The sequence below is a fragment of the Vombatus ursinus genome, unplaced genomic scaffold (genome assembly GCF_900497805.2).
Source record: "Vombatus ursinus unplaced genomic scaffold, bare-nosed wombat genome assembly UNPS02014813.1, whole genome shotgun sequence".
NCBI lineage: Eukaryota > Metazoa > Chordata > Mammalia > Diprotodontia > Vombatidae > Vombatus > Vombatus ursinus.
The window spans coordinates 27,834,381-27,850,462 of NW_020954591.1; the positions used below are offsets into that span (position 1 = coordinate 27,834,381).

The 16,082-nt window shown below is 41.4% G+C and overlaps 1 protein-coding gene across 2 annotated transcripts in view; it reads left to right on the top strand.

The window, feature by feature from the left end:
• Window positions 1–10,688: 10,688 nt before the first annotated feature.
• SNX19 (sorting nexin 19) overlaps window positions 10,689–16,082 on the top strand; it is a 63,067-nt gene continuing 57,673 nt past the window's right edge. For both annotated transcript variants that reach the window (XM_027835141.1, XM_027835142.1), the window contains exons 1-2: window positions 10,689–12,978; window positions 15,367–15,505. In XM_027835141.1, coding sequence (XP_027690942.1) covers window positions 11,305–12,978; window positions 15,367–15,505 — 1,813 coding nt within the window. In that variant the 5' untranslated portion in view covers window positions 10,689–11,304. The remainder of the gene's footprint in view (window positions 12,979–15,366; window positions 15,506–16,082) is intronic.

The following is a 16,082-nucleotide window of genomic DNA, read 5'->3' on the forward strand; positions in this document are numbered from 1 at the left end:
TGCAAAACATTTGAAAATATTATCTCATTTTATCCTCACGAAAACCCTGGGATAAAAGTGTTTTTTGTTTGTTTTGGGCTAGGCAATGGAATTAAGTGACTTGCCCAAGGTCACACAACTAATAAGTGTAACATGTCTGAGGCCGCATTTGAACTCAGGCCTTCCTGAATCCAGGACTGGTGCTTTATCCACTGAGCCACTTAGTTGCCCCGAGAAAAGAGTTTTTATTAAATTCACATTTTGTGAGAAAACTCAGGCAGGCAAAGGTAAGTGAGTTGCTCAGGGTCACACAGCTGGTAATTGTATGAAGCTGAATTTGTACTCAGATCTTCCAGTCAGTAGACAGAGAAAACATTGAAGATTAATGCGAGATTGGGGATGATTGAGGAGGTAATCTGTTAGAGAAGATGAGATGGAATGGGGTCACTTGTGCCTATAAAAGGGCTTGCCTTGACAAGGAGAAGGGCTATCTCCTCATGTAAGACAGGGATGAAGAAGGAGATAGTAAAGGAAGGCATCTGAGGGATGTAAGATAAGGGAGGGGTGAGAAGAGGGAGTTCTTAGCAAATGGTCTCAAGGCCCAACATGCTCAGAGCCAAGAGAACACTGGTCAACTCTATCTTAAATCAGAACCTCCTCATGGTCTTGGCATTTCATGGTTCCTTCCTCCGCTGACCTTAGAGTTGTCCTCCTACTACTACAATGGAATTATGAGAGAGATCATGGATGTACCTCTCAGAATATCATGGAAAAGGTACATCACCTTGGTCTCCCTGGAAGGAAGATACAGTGCGAAAAGACCTAAGTGCTGGGAGGGGGGGGGGGGGGCAGGGAGGTGTACAAAATCAAAGCAAGAAAAAAAACAGTCTATCTACTCAAAGAACTTACATTCTAATAGGACATAATGAATGACCAAGGCTAACATAATAAAAACATAAATGTCATTATCTCATCCATTCTAACCTAGCTCCCATCTTTCCTGCCTTTCCAAGGATTCTATTTCCTTTTCTGACCATGGGACAAACCATATTCTGGTCCGATGAGCTGTATATTTGTATCTGAGAAATATCATGGCATGCCTAGGACCAACACTGGAGAAGTCTGCAATTCTTAGCCATCCCTTAAATGTATGAGGTTTTGCAAAACTATTAATATTCTTCATATACAAGGATGCCCATCAGATTTACCGGAGGTGTCTCGCTAAACAGTCCTGAAGTTTCCCATTTAAACCTTTTTTGAAGGCATATATTACCACTGATTTTTCCTAGTCCAGACTAACTCTTAGCAGACAGAATTCACTTGTGTATGTAAACAACACCTCTTTCCCTGACATACTTCACATCTGTGCAGCAACATCTGGTTTCATGAGCAATTCAGAATGCTTTTCATATTCCTCAAAATGCAGGAACTGTCAGAATAAGACTCAGAACATGTTAGAATGAGCAACATGGGGGAAAAAAAAGATGTGTTAGCTCTGTTTGGCAAAGAGAAAGGTCAAAAATCAAATAGGATGAAATACCACTTGGGGTGGAGAAAAAGACCATAGTGTATGATGGAGAGAAGGCAGAACTACTCAACTCTTATTTTACTTCTTTTTTCTCTACCAAGAAAAATGATCATTGAACTGAGAAAAACAAAGCAAAAATGGTTATAAGAAAGATATAGAGTAGCCTCCTGACCCTTTGCAAAAACAAAGAAGCCCTGGGGAAGCTCAAAAAGTCTCTGACATGAAATTTGAGTTATCCTATCAGAATAAGACCAGCATTAAGGCTCGAAGTCCCTTGCTCTGCTTTTAGGAAGTTTGAATATCAATTAGCTGTCAGTTTCACAGCAGTTCTCCCTTTCCTGTCTATCCTGAATCAGCACCAGTCCCCAGGTCCAGGCCTCTTGCTCCCTTCTCCCAATATCTGGCCCTGCTAGATTTATATAAGAACCCTATAAAAACCCACTACACTTTACTTGCTTGGGGAGAATATGACCCATTCCCTCTAGGGTCCCAAAGAGTAAACAGTTCCTTCTTGGGCCCCAGTAGACCTGTTTCCATCATTCTCCCTGACTGCACATTTTGTGAACATCTCCTTTCAATAAAGCTGGCTTGCTTTATTGTATTGTAAGCATGATGTTTCCTTGTACAAGTCTATTGTGATTCTGACTCTCTCTGAATCTGGGTTAAAACAGTGCTTAATGGGGAACTAACGCTAGATAAATAGGGAGATAGAAAGTGATCACCTAGCTACCCTAAATATATTCAAGTTACCATATTAAGATTTTTTGTTGTTCAGTCATTTTTCAGTCATGTCTGACTCTCTGTGACCCCATTTGGGGTTTTCTTGGCAAAGATGCTGGAGTGGTTTGCCGTTTCCTTGTCCAGCTCATTTTAAAGATGACAAACTGAGGCAGACAGGATTAAGTGACTTGCCCAGGGTCACATAGCTAGTGTCTGAGGTTGGATTTGAACTCAGGATGATGAGTCTTCTTGATTCTAGGCCCGGCACTCTATCCACTGTGCCACCTAGCTGCCCCATATACCAGGGTACTAAAAAACAAACAAACCTGAAGTTGTAATTACTGAGCCATTGTCATTGACCTTTGAAAGACTAAAGAATTAGAGAAAGTGCTATAGGACTGGTGAAGACAACAAATGTTTCAATTTTCAAAAAAAGGGGAAGAAAAAACTAAGTGAAATTGACTTCAACTCCTGACAAAATTCTAGAATATACTATTTAAAGCGATAGTTGATAAATGTCTAGAAAAGGACAGAGTGATGACAAAAAAAAAATAGCATAGCTTCCTCAATAACAAATCATGCATGACTAGCCTTTTTTTCCCCTCTTTTTACAATGTTAGTGATTAGACTAATAGATTAGAGGATTGTTATATACAGAATATAGTTGACTTTCGCAAAGTCTCTGATTCTATCTTTGTGCACAAATAGAGAAGCAGATATGGGCTAGTTAAGTAGATTTGCAACCAGTTGAATGATCAGTCAACTAATAGGTCAATGTCAACTTCTAGTTACTCTCTAGTGGAGTATCTCAGGGATCTGTGTTTACCTCATGCTATTCGACATTTTTAATCAATTAGATATAGATATAGACATAGATGAAATGATTATCTAAAGTGCATGTGAGGGGCAGCTAGGTGGCGCAGTGGATAGAGCACCGCCTCTGAAGTCAGGAGGACCTGAGTTCAAATCTGGCCTCAGACCAAACACTTGACACTTACTAGCTGGGTGACCCTGGGCAAGTCATTTAACCCCAACTGCCTAAGCAAAAAAAAAAAAAACAAAAAACAAAAAAAAAACATAAAGTGCATGTGACACATAGCTAGGAGGAATGACAGTCCCAATCCAAAAAGATTTTGTCATGCTAGAATGATAAACCTAGCTTAATAAGATGAAATTTAATAGAGATAAATGTAAACTCTTATAGTTCAACTAAAAAAAATCAAATTTATAAGCATAAGATGAAGAAGACTACTGTTGTTATGAAACCAATTCTAGGAGGTTTTAGCAGACTACATACTCATTCTGTATCCAGAGTGTGAATATGACAAGCAAAAATAGTTAATGTAATCTTGGACTGCATCAAGAGGCCTAGATGGTGCCAGTCCTGCTGAATTCTGCCCTGGTCAGAGACCTATGTTCAGTTTTGGGCACCACATGTTAGGAAGGACATTGTATGTATACTGGGCCACAACCAGAGCAGAACAAAAGGAGTGACGAGGGGCCTCAAAACCGTAACGTTGGAGGCCTGTTTGAAGGATCTGACATTGTCTGATCTAGAGTGGAGGAGACAGGGGAGATAGGAGAACTATTTTTAAATATTTAAGGACTGCCATGTAATGGAATAATAGGTAGAAATTGCAGAGAGGCAAGTTTAGAGTCCACATAAGGAAAATTCTCCCAACAATTAGAGCTCTCCCAAAGCAGCAAAGAATGACTCAGGATGTAGGGACCCCCCTCTCACTGAAGGACTTCAAGTGAAAGTTGGGTGATCATTTGTGGAGCTGTTACAGAAGGGACTCCTGTACAGATGAGAGGCACATATGAGAGTCTCTTTCAAAGCCGAAATTCTGTGAATCTGTGACTGTCTGAGAGTGTGCTGGAACCAAGTCCTTCCAGAATTGAGAGACTGGATTACTAAATTTATATCTTGGAAATCAGCAAACACTACAAATCAGGATTTGACGTCTTGTTTTGTTGATTTTCTAGATGTAACAAAATGTTAGAGAAAAATGTTGATAATGAAGATTGAATTTAAATGTATGTCATGAGTATATCCCTGCCCTTCAAAGCACCAGTTGTTAAACATTTGCCAGCACATCCCTGCTTCTCTCCTACATGAATAGTATTGGCTAAAACAATGTAGTTCTTTCCAATTTTTCAAAAACAAGGTTCCCTTATCAATAGCAAAGGTGTAAGGTTGGATCTTGCAAATAGCCCACATCATTTGAGAAAGGCTAATGGATCTTCCCACCATCCTTGAAAAATGCATGGAGAAACAACCAAGGGTTCCTGTTGATCCATGGCCACCAAATGCATGAATGAAACTATCAGTAGAATCTGCCCTGGACTTTAGTTCTTACATACTTGCTATACCCACTACCCCATGCATTACACAGTCCCTACTAACTGTCAACAAGACAGAGAATGGAGAGATGACCAACTCCATCCTAGTATTGGTCTATTTATTATGTATCTGATGCCTGGTGCCAAGTAGGACCTTCCTCTAGGAATAGTTCAGACAGGAAGCTCTAGGATGGATCTGGTCACAACCTTCAATAATATCTACGCTAATTTTCTTGCATGTACCATGTATGTACATTGGAATAGCATGGTCAAGAGCCAGGACCTCAGGATAATATAGACTCCTGTATTAAGCCCCATGAATCTTATCAATGATATGAGGGAAGAAGACCAAAGTCCCATCATCATAGGCATAGAAGTTACACAAAGTTTGTACCTGTCTCTCTCTTGTAATCATACTACTTTATCTTGTCTCCATTCGTAGTTACTGTGGGCCAGTTTGATTCCAGATGTATCAGCTTCATTCCCATAATCTGATTCTCTGGAATACCTTCTTTGAAAGTGCTAATGTAATCTGTTGACACTGGCTTCAGCTGTTCATGACAAGCCCAGCCCACTGGAAGTATTTCAGAGGAATGTCCCAAATAGGACAAGTCAAGATGGCTACCTCTACTGCCCCTATATCTCATTCCCTCTATGATATTGATTCTACTAAGAAGAAAACAAATTTTCAAAAATAAACTATCAAAGAAAACATCTAGAGAGAAATAGGAAAGATTTGATCAGCTGTTATTTGGAATCATCCATTCCATTGCCCTCCCCCCACATAGGTAAATAGATAGATAAATGATGGAGAGAAAGAGAAGAGAGAAATGAAAGACAAATATATAAATAGATATATACATAAATAGACAGATATAGATACAGATTGGTCCAGAGACAAGAAGAAAAAGAATAGAGGGAAAGGAACCAACAAATATATATTGAATACTCCACTATGTGTTAAGAGAGGTTAAGACATGACCCCTCTCTTCGAGGTACTTATAAGAGATTGATAGAACATGCACAGAAACGGCCATGTAGAGAAGAGGAACAAAAAATACTACAAGATTATATAAAGAGGAAATGTTTTTAATTAAGTTTTTAAGGTAGGGGAATCAAGAAAAGTTCACAAAGGAGGTACCTAGCACATTGCCTTGCATACATTAGGTACTTACACATAGTAGGTATACGTTTTGTTACAAAGAAGGGCTTCTTCTTGGGCAGAGGAAGAGAGAGTGATGGGTTACTGAGTAGTGACAGATACAAACAAAAAGAAAGAGAACATCGATAAAACGTTTTTAGTGCACAGAAAACAAAATTATATTGAAGCAAACACAAATTGAGTATTCATTAAATGTAATATATAATATTTTTAAAGAAAGTTTTTAAAAGTTCATAGCTTCTCATAAGTCTTGTTCTTTTTTTGTACATTGAAATATTTGTTGATAAGTTCACAAGAAAGAAAAGATTTTTTTAAAAAGTAAAAACATTTTAACTCATCATTGAATGATGGAGAAAGGGCATTTCACTTGTATCCAATAGTGTGAGTTGCATGACAAAATTATAGAACTTACTTGGAAAAGATTTCAAATGCCATCTAGTGGAATTCATACTTGAAAAAGCCTCCCCTCTACAATATAGATGACAAGTGATCTCCCAGTCTTTGTGGAAGACTTTCAATGAGAGAGAGCTCCCTACAGCCCTAGGCACCACATTCAACTGTGGATGTCTTTACTTGTTAAGAAATCTTTCTATAAATCAAATCCAAATGTGTCTCTTTGCAGGGAGGAAGAAAGAGACATGTTCAAAGATCAGTAAGTAGAACAAAGTGGTCAAGGCATAGCATCCCTGAGGTAGAGGCATGTGTGATAACACTGGAAAGGTAGATTGGAATTAGATTGTGGAAGGCCTTAAATTCAGTTCAATTAAATACAATAAACATCTATTGACATTAGACGCCATGCAAGAAAGTTTGAACTTTATTAACAATCAATGGGGAGTTATTGGAAGTTTTTGATTGGTAGAATGATGATTAGAGCTGTGCATTAGGAAGCTTTACCTGGCAGTGAAAAGTAGGATAGATTGGCAGGGAGGAGAAACCAGAGGAGGGGAGAACAGTCAGCAGCTTCTTGCAATGGTCTAGGCAAAGAGATAAAGAGACCCTGAACTGGGGAGGTAGATGGCAGTCAGAATGGTAAGAAAGGGTTGGACATCAGAGAAAGAATAAATCGGACTTTGATTCCTTTTTCTCTCCTTTGTCTGGTCTATCATCCCAGCCCATGCTGTACTTTTCCCCCATTTCCACCCCCCAAATCATAAAACACTTATGTAATAATATTCTTTGGCTATTTACACTATACTTGCTTGAATTGTTCATTATTGTTTTTTTCTTGAATATACACTTTTTCTCTACATAGAGATTATACAGCTCATTCCCCCACAGTGCCTAGCACATGGAAAGTGATAAAAAATTTTGTTGATTTCACAAGCAAATGGATAGTTCCAAACAATCTTATGTAATTGGTTTATGATACATTATATTATTTTAAATGGAAGATTTACCTTCCTAATTATATTTTGGTTAGGCTAGTATTCAAATTATTTTTCATTTCTTAATAAACTAGGTAAATGGAAGAAGAGGTAGTTTGGGAATTTGAGCATGGGATTAAAAATTAGCGAGGTCATAAAGAAGATAATTCACACATCATCGCAAGTTGGCTATCCATATGAAGTAGAAGATATTTTAAAACTCCAATGAAATCCTCCCCTTCCTCAGATACCATCTCTTTCATTGAATCCTTCCCCCACTTTTTCTGTCAGGATTATCACTTCCCACTTGGATCTTGAGGCAGCTAAGTGGCACAATGGACTGGACACTCCAGGCCTGGAGTCAGGAAGACTCATCTTCCTGAGTTCAAATCTGACCTGAGACACTGTAGAAATCTGACACATGGGCAAGTCACTTAACCCTGTTTGCCTCAGTTTCATCATCTGTAAAATGAGCTGGAGAAGGAAATGATGAACCACTCCAAGATCTTTGTCAAGAAAACCCCAAATGGGGTCAAGAAGATATGAACACGACTGAATAGCGTTAAGAAGAAAAAGAATGATTTGGATCTCTATACTTAAAGAATTGTTTTGTGTCATAATTATTTACATCCCTGTTTTCTTTCTCCTAAAGGAGGCACATCACCAGTGGCCTGTGAGATCCTGGATAGATGTCCTGGATCAAACACCAGGTAGCTTGATGTGTATTCTGCCACATATTGGCTCTGCAACCATGGCGAATCACTTAAACTCCCAGTGCCTCAGCAACTCTTGGAATCTGCAAGAGAGAGACAAGCTGCTAATTTGCATGGAGGAAGAAAATGTATGTATCAGGAGCTTTCCTACCCAAATGAAATTACAACCAGACAAATCCAGACCATTTTTTTTTAAATTTTCAGTATCAAACACCTCTCTGAGCATCTTTTCTTTTTTAATTATTTTTTTTCCAAACAAAGATCTGCCTTCTCTCCCTCCCACTTCCCATTAGGAAAGCAAAAATAACAAAACCATCCATGCAAACAAGTTTAGTTAAAACAAATTACTGCAGTGTCCATGTCATATGAACATATATATATATAGATATATAGATATAGATATAGATATAGACATATAGATCTGGATATAGATATGTACATATATGTATACATATATAAATATATAGATAGATCTATAGATATCCTAGCTAGCTAGCTACATGTAGACAGATCAGACAGACAGATAGATAGATAGATAGATAGATAGATAGATAGATAGATAGATAGATATAGATATGTCTCAATCTGGATTCTGAGTCCATAAACTCTCCCTCAGGATGTGGGTAGCGTGTTTCATCATGAGTCCTCCAGAATTGTGGATTGGTCATTGTGTTGTTTAGCATTTCTGTCTTTCAAGGTAGATTGACTTTAAAATATTGCTGTTATTGTATAAATTGTTCTCCTGGTTCTGCTCACCTCACTCTGCATCAGTTCATACAAGTCTTACCATGTTTCTCTGAAATCATCCCCTTTATCATTTCTTGTAGCATAATAGTATTTTCTATCATATTCACATACCATAACTTGTTCAGCCATTCCCCAATTGATGGGTTTCCTGGTTTCCAGTTCTTTGCTACCACAAACAAAGCAGTTACACATGTTTTTTTATACATATGGGTCCTTTTCCTCTTTCTTGATCTCTTTCTTATAAAAACCAAGTAATAAAATTGCTGAGTCAAAAGGTATGTGCAGATTAATAGCTTTTGGAGCATAGTTCCAAATTGCTTTCCAGAATGACTGAAACAGTTCACAGCTCTTCCTTTTTTAAAAATTTTATTTTATTCTGAACTTAAGAAATAAAACAATCATTTCTATAACATAGTAGAATAGGAAAAAAATGATTGTACATGAAACTGCAAATCTTATGTACAGCTTGCTATTCCTTTTAAATATATAATAAAGTTATCACGTAACTTTCTTTTTTTCCTTTTCCCCCTTTTTTTCTTCCTTCCCTCCCCACCCTAGAGATGGCTACCATTAGACACAAATATATATATGTGTAAAACCATTCTATACATACTTCTATTTATCAGACTTTTTCTGGATGCAGATAGTGTCTTCTTTCATGTGTCCTTGGTAGTTAATTTAAGTATTTATAATAGCCAAAGTGATTTGGTCACTCAAAGTTCCTCTTAAAACAACCTTGTTGTTACTGTATATAATGTTCTTTTGGTTCTGCTCATTTCACTCTTCATTATTTTGTGCAGGTTAATGTGCCTGTTTTCCCACAGGCTATCCAACATTTATCATTTTTCTTTTTTGTCAATTTTACCAAAATGATGGTTAGTAGGTGGAACTTTGAAGGCAGCTAGTTGGCTCAGTGAATGGAACATTGGGCCTGGAGTCAGGAAAACTTGTGTTCAAATTCAGCCTCAGACATTTTACTAGCTGTGTGATCCTGGGCAAATCACTTAACCTCTATTTGCTTTAATCCACTGGAGAAGGAAATGGCAAACCATTCCAATATCCTTGCCAAGAAAACCCGATGGACAGTATTGGCATGATACCATCCACGAGGTCATGAAGAATCAGACATAACTGAGTGACAGCTATACGTGGAACTTCAGAGTTTTTTTTAATTTATCTAATTATTAGTTATTTAGAGCATTTTTTCATTCTTGTTCATATACTTTTTGACCATTTATTGACTGCAGAATGGCCCTAAGTCTACTTTCTCATCTGTAAAATGACTATTCCCTCAGACTAATTGAAGAGCAGCTGTTAGTCTGCATTGGTAGAGACTTTACTCACTGAGAGTTCTCTACATCACTAAAATCACAGGCCTGACCCACTCCTGGGGGAAAAAAAATGGGACTGATAATATTTGCACAATCTACCTTGCAGGATTGTTGGGAAAAAGACTTAATGTAAATCTAAAACACCATCAAATATTGACTATTATTACTGTAAATAGTAGGCACTTAAGAAATGTTGGTTGATTGGTTGAATGAAATAAGCAATCACGTGCATTTGTCAAGGGCCTAGACTTTAGTGCCAGACACTGTGCTGGGTTCCGGGAATTCAAAGGCAAAAAAAATGAAAAGTCCTTGCCGTTTCAGGGAAGTTCCTGTGAAGAATGAATGAATGCAAAGTGCTTTGGTAAATAACTTCCTCTTTCCAGCCCTTGTTACTTGAAATTGCCAAAAAGAGCGAGTTTGAGGAGATGGTCTCTGTCAGCTTGAAAATTCTGTCGTCTGTGATCACCTCATCCCAGTGACTAAGGCATTGCAGACCCCGGCTTTTGGAGAGACTCAGATGAGCTCAGGTGGGCTTTGAGGTTTTCCCCCAGGGCCTGAGCAATTTCTCAGGCTTTTCAGCTCCCTTATGGAGCTCCAGCTTCTGGGTAAGCACGGGGTGTGTCCACAGGAGGGCTGGGGAAGCTGCGGTCACTGCTGCTGCTGCTGCTGAGGCGGCGGCTTTAACACTAGATGGCACTGGAAAGAGAGCAGCCGCTCTGCTCTGCTCTGCTTTGCTCTCTTCTGTCTGCTGGCGTACCTTCCTCTCCCAGCCTGCACCTCTCGCCGCCACAGCTGATGTTGTCCAGGAAGCGGGAGGCTCTCAGAGAGCGAGCTGACTTAGGAGCTGACTGCGTGAGATGTTTCTGGGAGAGAGACCCCAAGCAGAGGGCCCTGACCACTGAGCAAGCACTCTCTCTCCTGGTTATCCCCTGCCTTTCCCCTTGCCGTTGCCTGAGCCCATCCTGATCAAGGGTGAGCCAGTGGGGATTTGGAGCTGGGAGGAGATGGTTGGGTCATCGCCCTGCTTTCTAGCTCCCCTGATTGGCAAGTCCTCCTGGAAATGAATGGGGCAGAGGCTTTCCCTGATGGAGTCTCACTGCCCTGGGGATCTCCTTTAACAGACTTCTTGGGTGATGATTTCAGCAAAGGGGGAGAGATTAAAGGCCCTTTGCATCAATCTGGACCCATTCAAGGCTGTGAGAGCTTAATTCCTCTGCCTCCTTCCCTGGTTCAGAACCTCCCCCACACTGGTCAATTAAGATACTGAATTCACTTTCCCTCCTAAAACCGTAACTCTGCTACCTGTGGTAACATCTCCAGGGTTCATGAACCCCTGGGAGGACCTGGTAGCTTCAGGGGAGCAGACAGAGGGAGAAGTAGCAGCTGTGTCCTCTAAACAATAAAAACAGAGAAGATGCAGTCATCCCAGGGGACCCAGGCTGGGTCAAGCCTGAATCACCTTTTGGGGAACCGGAAGCTGATGGCCATGGGAGCTATGGTGGGATGGCTGCTGATGGTGCACCTACTGGTCAACGTGTGGCTGCTGTGTATCCTCTCAGTATTGCTGGTGGCTCTGGGGGGCTGGGTGGGCTCACAGGCTATGATGGGGGTCACTGGCCGACTGCATTTAGAGCGCTTCATCACACTGTCAAGCTGCCCTACCAGCCCTGAGGCCGAGAGCCAGCTGGACCAAGAGATCGACCACACCATTCAGAAGATCATCCGGGACTTTGTGTCTTCATGGTACTCTACAGTAAGCAATGAGCCAGCCTTTGAGGAGGAGGTACGGGCGGCAATGACAGGTATGGCCCAGGAGCTCAGGAGAAGGATGGGAATGGTGGACAGACAAGACCTAACCCACAGGGTTCTGACACTGTGTGGCTGCCACCTGCAGAGCTACATGAAGGCAAAGGAGGCCACAGGGAGGCTGGGTGTCCAAGCTGAGCCATCTCAACTTTGGGAAGCATACTGCCAAGCCACTGCCTCCCACCCTGCTGTGCAGAGCCCCAGGGCAGAAGTGAACTATGCCAGGGGCATTGTGGACCTGATACTCCAGGGGCTGACACCCAAGCCCCATCTGGAAACCAGGACAGGGCGCTATGTGGTTGTGGAGCTCATCACATGCAATGTGCTCCTGCCACTCATTAGCAAGATGTCTGATCCGGATTGGATCCACCTTGTACTAGTTGGCATCTTTTCCAAGGCCAAAGCAGGCACAACTGAAGAGGCTGAGTCAGCCTGCCCAGCAAAGCAACCCAATCAGCCCCTGGTGCCCAGGTCCTTGCCACTTACTATTCCAGTGGAAAAGCTGCCCGAGATAAGAAGTCTCTCTCCAGCAGGAGCCTTGACACTTCCAAACTACAGCGGGCCAGAGAGGCTAGGAGGGCACTCCCCAGAGGTGGAAGAAGGCCAAGAGGCTCTAGAAGGAGTACTGAATATGGAATCAGAGGGTAAAAAGTCAGGAAACAGTGCATCCCACTTTCTGCAACCAGATACCCGAGGGCCCCTGTTCTTGTGTGAGGACTCAGAACTGGACTCACCTCTTTCTGACCTGGGCAAAGACACAGATTCTATCATGCTCATGACTCCCAGCGACTTCCTCACTGACAGGCTTCAGGATGCCCTAACTGCCCTGGAGGGTGGCACAGAGGCTCTGGAGCCGGAGGAAGGAGAGGGACCTGAAGGTACAGAAACTGAGGAAGGTCCAGAGGTAGACGCAGGCTTGTTGGCCTCCATGCTCAAGCCCTGCCCAGAAATCCAGATCAACTCAGCAGAGAAAGAAGACGAACAAGAAGACCTCACCTCCCTAACGGCTTTGCTGGAAGGGCCAGAGAGAACCTGTCTTCCTCGGCCTTCATGCCTCGAGAAGGATCTAACCAATGATGTTAGTCCCCTGGACCCCAGCCTGCCCCAGGTTTTGCTCTCCTCCTCTCCACCAGGTCCCCTAAGTTCAGCCACCTTCAGCTTTGAGCCCCTCAGCAGCCCCGATGGCCCGGTTGTCATTCAAAACCTACGGATCACTGGAACCATCACAGCTCGGGAGCACAGCGGAACCAGTTTCCACCCCTATACTCTCTACACAGTGAAGGTAATGGGGTCATGGGTTGTGACTGTGGCTTATTCACTGTGAGCTTTGAGGAATAGTAGGGAAAAGATACTATTCTTGCCTGGTAAAGTCTGAAGACAATCTAGTTAGCATTCAATTATTCATATTCAATTCAATAGGTTTACATATGTGAAGGATTTGAAGTCAACTTTTAGTCCAAGGCAAGTCTCTGACACACTTCTCATCCAGTTTTATATATTATGTAATCTCATCATATATATATATATATATATATACATATATATACATATAATTTCATATTAATATAAAAATAGAATTAGGAAGGCAAATCTGCTGCCCCCCACCAAATTCATATAATACATTGCAAAGCAAAATTTTTAAAAACTCAGCTATTCTTTTAAAATTGTATCTTCCCCTATTCTATTAGTACAAATAATCAAGAATTGACTACAATTACAAAACAGCATTACACTCTGCTCTAAAAACCACCCCATACTTTGAGAAAGAAGAGATCATGGTAATTTTGCACAGATGAAATGCTTCTCATTTTGGTCACACTAGATATTATGGATTTGAAAAGTGGGCACACATTCAACACACATATGCTATGTCCAAATACAAATTGTCTTGACTTAGCAAATGCGGGTACCTGTTACAAGTACAGTCCACAACCCAATGCAATAATTATATGGTGATACTTCAGCTCCCTTGGGTTGAAATATCATGTCTATGTAATTGACTCCCGAATCTATACATCCAGCACTCACCTCTCTCCTGAGCAGTCCTACATCAGTCAGTCAACAAACATTTATTAAGCCCTTAATTCATGCCAGATTTTTTGCTAAGCACTAAGCATATATATAAGGCAAAAGCACAGTCCCTGCCCTCAAGAAGCTTGCATTCCAACAGAGAAGATAACAAGCAAACAGCTATAAAGGAAGTGAGAAGGAAGGGAGACTACCTGTGGAAAGCAGGATTTAAGCTAAGTCTTGAAGGAAGCCAGGAGGCAAAGGTGAGGAGAGAGAGCATTTCAGGCATAAGGGACAGCCTCGAGTTGGGAGATAGAGTTGTTTGAGGCCAATGTCCCTGCATCTTAGAGTAGGAGGTAGAGAGAAAGGGATGAGAAAACTAGAAAGACATCACCAACTGCATAGTGGGTGTATCCACCTAGATGTCCCATAGGCAGTTCAAAGTCAGTATATCTAAAATAGAACTCACTATTTTTTTCCCTAAACTGACCCTTCATGTAATTTTTCTGTTTCAGTTGAGGACATCACCACTCTTCCAGTCACTAAGGTTCAACACCTTAGAGTGTTGACTTCTGACTCTGCACTCTCCCTCAAGCCTGTGTTAAATCACTTGCCAAGTTCCATTGATTCTATCTCCACATCTCCCAACCTTCTCTCCTCTCTCAAAGCCGCCACTCTAGTTCATTTTTTTCCGTCTTCACCTCTGTCTAGATTACTGATATTGCCTCCTAACTGATCTCCTCATTTTCAGGTTCTCTCCCTCTCCAATTCAGCCTTCACAAAGCTGCCAAAATAGTCTTAAAATACAGGTTGAGCCATGTCCCTCCCCTGCTCAAAAAGCTTCAATGGCTCCCTATTGCTTTTAGGATAAAATACAAACTTCCCCACCACTTAAAGAACTTCCTAACATGGCTCTAGCCTATCTTTTCAGACAGTTCCTACTTTTCCTCATGCATTCTGTGTTACAGCCAAAGTAGCCAACTTGCTGTTCTCTGCACACAGTGTTCCATTTCCCACCTCAGTGTCTTTCTATAGGAAATGCCCATGTCTGGAATGTTCGACCTCAACTTCTAGAAACCCTAGCACCCTTCAAAACTCAACACCTGGGCTACCTCCCACACCAGGCCTTCCCTGATTTTTCCCAGCTATTAGTGTTCTTTCCTTCCCTAAAATTACTTTGTATTCACTTTTCTGCATATGTATTGTCTCTCCCAGTAGAATGTAAGCTCTTTGGAGGCCAAAACTTTTATTTTTGTCTCTGGCTCTCCAGTGCCCAATGAATCAAGAGCTCACCTAGGAGTCACGAGGAGATGGGTTCAGATCTTGGCAAACCACTTGATCTCTCAGTATTCTAGGCAACTTTCAGAGAAGATGCTGACCTGCATTGGTAGAGGAAATGTCCTTTATCTGGGAATTCCCTCTACTAAGAAAATCACAGATCCAGTCCTTTTCCCTTTCCCCAGTACCTCATACATAGTAGGTCCTTATTAAATGTTTGTTAAATTAAATTTAATTAAGGGCTGTGGACAGAGTTGCCACCCCACCCACAATTCTAGGACTGTGTATCCAAGAACTAAGTAATCAATAAGGCCAAAACCACATGGTGTAGATGTTTAGGAAAGCTTATTTCATTAATTCAAGTCATTCATTTATTCAACAGTATGAGACAGCTCTTGACAGTGAGAACAGCAGCGGCCTTCAGCAGGTGGCCTACCATACTGTGAACCGTCGCTATCGAGAGTTCCTGAACCTGCAGACCAGACTGGAGGAGAAGCCGGACCTACGGAAGTTCATCAAAAGTCAGGAGCCCCAACCCCCTTCCATATTTCCCACCCTTGTATTTCCTGTAATCTCTCCATATCCACCACAATGCCCTGGAGATAGAAAGTACCCCATCACTGATTGCTAGAGGACCAGTGAACAGCCAAGGATGTTCACATTCCATTTTCCAGAGGCCCTGAGTGGGCTTCAGGAGATTTGGAATTTTCCCCAGAAAAGAAGGAATGACTTTTACTCTTGACTGGGTTCTCCTTCCCTAACTTCCTCATCCAGAGGTCCCACTAAGTTTGCTTCCTGATGTCAAGGACAAACCACACACACATGAGAAACTTCAGAACTTTCAAATTTGTACTCAAGCTCAGAAAGTTAAGTAGAGCTTGGAGTAGGGGTGGGGTGTGAGGAGAGGACTACCCCAACTTTTACTAATTCAGGGACTGCGTATCTAGACAGTATATTATCCAGGTACCATTAGTTTCTTTGGGCACTTTGTTAGCTCTCTCTGGCCATGGGCAAATCACTTGGCCTGTCCAAGTTTCCATGTCTATAAATGTAACACCTGTCTCAGGGGGCTGTACCAAGCCTCAAGTGAGATAATAT